The sequence below is a fragment of the Pocillopora verrucosa genome, chromosome 14, assembly GCF_036669915.1.
Source record: "Pocillopora verrucosa isolate sample1 chromosome 14, ASM3666991v2, whole genome shotgun sequence".
Lineage (NCBI taxonomy): Eukaryota > Metazoa > Cnidaria > Anthozoa > Scleractinia > Pocilloporidae > Pocillopora > Pocillopora verrucosa.
Genome location: NC_089325.1, coordinates 16,557,378 through 16,560,617, shown reverse-complemented (window position 1 = coordinate 16,560,617; position 3,240 = coordinate 16,557,378). Strand labels below are relative to the sequence as shown.

General features: G+C 34.7%; 1 protein-coding gene and 1 long non-coding RNA gene across 2 annotated transcripts in view; one reads left to right on the top strand and one right to left on the bottom strand.

The window, feature by feature from the left end:
• Positions 1-926: 926 nt before the first annotated feature.
• The window catches only part of LOC136278184 (uncharacterized), a 5,909-nt gene continuing 3,595 nt past the window's right edge, over positions 927-3,240 (bottom strand). Inside the window, exon 3 of the long non-coding RNA XR_010716234.1 lies at positions 927-970. This is a non-coding gene — a long non-coding RNA (uncharacterized lncRNA). The remainder of the gene's footprint in view (positions 971-3,240) is intronic.
• The window catches only part of LOC131772572 (ATP-binding cassette sub-family C member 4), a 21,476-nt gene continuing 19,340 nt past the window's right edge, over positions 1,105-3,240 (top strand). Inside the window, 5 exon segments of the mRNA XM_059088510.2 lie at positions 1,105-1,199; positions 1,526-1,646; positions 2,375-2,456; positions 2,459-2,589; positions 2,851-2,940. Coding sequence (XP_058944493.2) covers positions 1,620-1,646; positions 2,375-2,456; positions 2,459-2,589; positions 2,851-2,940 — 330 coding nt within the window. The 5' untranslated portion in view covers positions 1,105-1,199; positions 1,526-1,619.

Here is a 3,240-nt window from a genome sequence, read left to right as displayed (position 1 = left end):
TTTATCGTAGAGTTGGAAACGGATCATCTGGGACTTCTGCTCTCCACTGTTGAGTGTTTTTCAGTCATAAATTGATACGTGCCGACGTTTCGCAACGTTCAATCCAACCAATTAACGCACTCAAAAATTTCTTTAGTTTTTGCTGAAAATAACCGAACCTTTTTAAAATAACTTATATGCACCCTCTGTAAGCTTGAAAAGACTTCTGCATAACCCCATACTTCATTATGCAAACAGTTCTTGAATAAGAAATAATGACGAAATTAGTCTTGGATTGCCAGTAATGGACTGCTGGCTTCTTGGAGAATAGGGTAAAATTTCCGCTCAGCCCTATACCACATCATGCATTTTGTTCTTGGATAGAGAAAAACAACGACAAAAACAATACATTGCCATTAGGAAAACAGATTTTTTTTTACAATAGTATGGGGCTGTGCGGAAATTTACCACATAAGATGCTCAGTTTGTCATTGCAAGCCTCTGGCTGTATTACTCCTCATTGAATTTCTCGCTCAAACATTCTTCTCTTGCCTATTTTGAATGCGCACCCCTATTATTATCACTAAATTCACAACTTTTGATTCTTCATTTACCCTTCAAGCTATCATATACTTTAACTGAAACTATACTGTGACACCTGTATCAACTTTCACACTCCCAAGGCCTTAATATTGGGTCTTCCAATTGTTTGATCAATGAGAAATACCTGTCTGCATGATAGTATATTGACATCATAGGGAAAATTACATCTTCATCACTCACGGGGGTCAAGAGCTAAGTAGTGTTCACTTGATATAAAGTGATCATTTTATTTAATTTACAGTAACCTTTGAACCCCTAAGATTGACTAGCATCTAATTTGTCTTCACAATATCACCTGTGAATCACACATTCAGTTAGGTTACAAGAGTAAAAGGAAATGATCACAAATAAAGAAGCCCTTGCTTGTAGTTATTCTTCATGTCAGCACCTTAGGAAATATGTTGAAAAAAACAGTATTGAGGTTATATAAGTATACTGGTGTCATGTAACAGATTGTAGAGGATGTAAGCCAATCTGATTATAAGTTAAAATCATCATGATTTTCAGGTGATGAACAATTTCTTCAGTAAAGGATACAGGCATCCCATTGATAACTCCGATATCTATAAAATTCTGCCTCAAGAAGAGGCTAAAGGACTGGCTGATAGACTTGAAAAGTTTGTTTAATAATCTTTTTTAGTTGTTTTTTTATGTTAGAAATGGTTAAATTTGTGATAAAATTGTGTCTCAGGAGTATAATTTTAGACCCTTGTTGGTATGTTTAAATAGACTTAATTTTTGGTCTCCATGTGGTATCTATGGAACAATTGTTTAGCTTAGTCTTGGTGAAATTAAGTGGTAGACATTAACCTCCTTGATGAATACTTGTGGAGTATTCATTGTTGGTATGGAGGAGATTGAAGTTGATCTGGACTAGTGCATTGGCCAATGCTTAGGCTAAATTAGTTTAAATGTAATGTTACATGCTATTTACTGTTTGTAGACTTTGGAATGAAGAACTGAGAGATGCCCAGAGGAAGGGTAGAAAACCCCGGCTCAGAAATGCTTTCATTAAGTTCTTGGGAATCCGCTATTTCATGCTTGCTATTTTTCCAATAATTGAGGTGAGTCTGATTTGTTTTTTGAAACAGTTTGGTGCAAAGAAAATTTTAGCTAGTAGATAAACAAGAATGAGTCTTTGCCACTCACATCATTACATATTTATCTTGCATATTAAAAGATTTTGAAGCAGTTGCTAAGTCTTGGTTATGTGTCTAGATTGAATGAATCGTATATAAAGGTTGTAACTGTTCTGACTTGTAACCAAGGCAATGTTGATTGCAACATTTGGGATAACATATTTAATGTGTGACAGTATAAATCCGCATGTTCCTCTCTTTACTTCATCGATTCCAGTAAATGTTTCTTGGGGTTTCATTTAGTAATTTTTGAGTACTCATGGACCTAAAAAAAGCCTCTTGTTCTCTTTCTAGCAGTGCACTTAGAGGATGAATATTGAATTAGTAATGTGTGCAGAATACTGCATGCAAATCATGCATGTGATCTGAAACATACTGATCTGAAACATTGTGGAAGGATGCCAGAACATTTAGGTTGTACTTTCCTAGATTGTACTATATAAGTTTTCATTAATTAGCAAAATTTTGGAAAAATTCGGAAATGGGGTTGTATTCAACATAAATATTGTTTAGGGAAGTATATGAAAAATTGATATCATTAATTCTTACATTGATGTTATGCTAATGTTAGAAATAATAGGGATATGCACCAATCAAAGATTGTTAGTGTCTGCAGTAATTAACAAGTCATCTGTTTTGTTATTTTTGTTCAGGAAGGATTGAAAGTGTCAGCTCCTCTGCTTATTGGCAGACTTCTCAGTTACTTCCAACCAGATCCAGCCATAAGTCGCACTGATGGTACATTACAGCTGCTCTTCTTTCTTTGTGTGCCTTTTCTGAAGGAGCCTTACATGCTCCCAATTTTTTCATCAATCAAAGGTGCGGTTTGCATTTGAGGCTAGCTGCAGGGTCGCTCATATATAGAAAGGTTAGTAAACTTAGTGCTATTGATAAGGAATTATAGATAATTATTATATATTAGGATTAAAATGATTATTGGATAGAGTTTTGTGATGACCCATGATGATTGTTCGAAGACCTTTGATTACCGTTTTAATAAACTTGCAAGTTTTCTGTGTTACATGTGATCACACTGTGATCGCAAAATGTTTTAAGTGGGAAAGTTAAAGTTTCCACCCTTGTTTATTGTTCTTTCTAATAACTGACATGAATGATTTTCATCTTTCAGGCACTGCGACTAAGTCATGTGTCTTTTATCAAAACAACAACTGGTCAAATAGTGAACCTTGTTACTAATGATATACAAAGACTGGAGTGGGTAATGAAACTTCTGATCTCACTTACTTGTTAAAAAGAGATAGGAGAGACATCAGGGAAGGAGTTTATCCTCAAACCAATCATATGATTATGAGAAGTCAGATCAAAATACAAAAAGGGCTTTTCATCAAGGTGTTGTGAACCAAAATGAATTAATGAAGTTGACCAATCAGGACAAAGGGAAACTAATTAACCCTTTAACTCCCAGATCAGATTTGTAATTCTCCTTACTGCCAACCGTACAATTTTTATGATCTTAGTTCAGAGATTTTATTACTGGGTCAACGAATTATCCAAAATT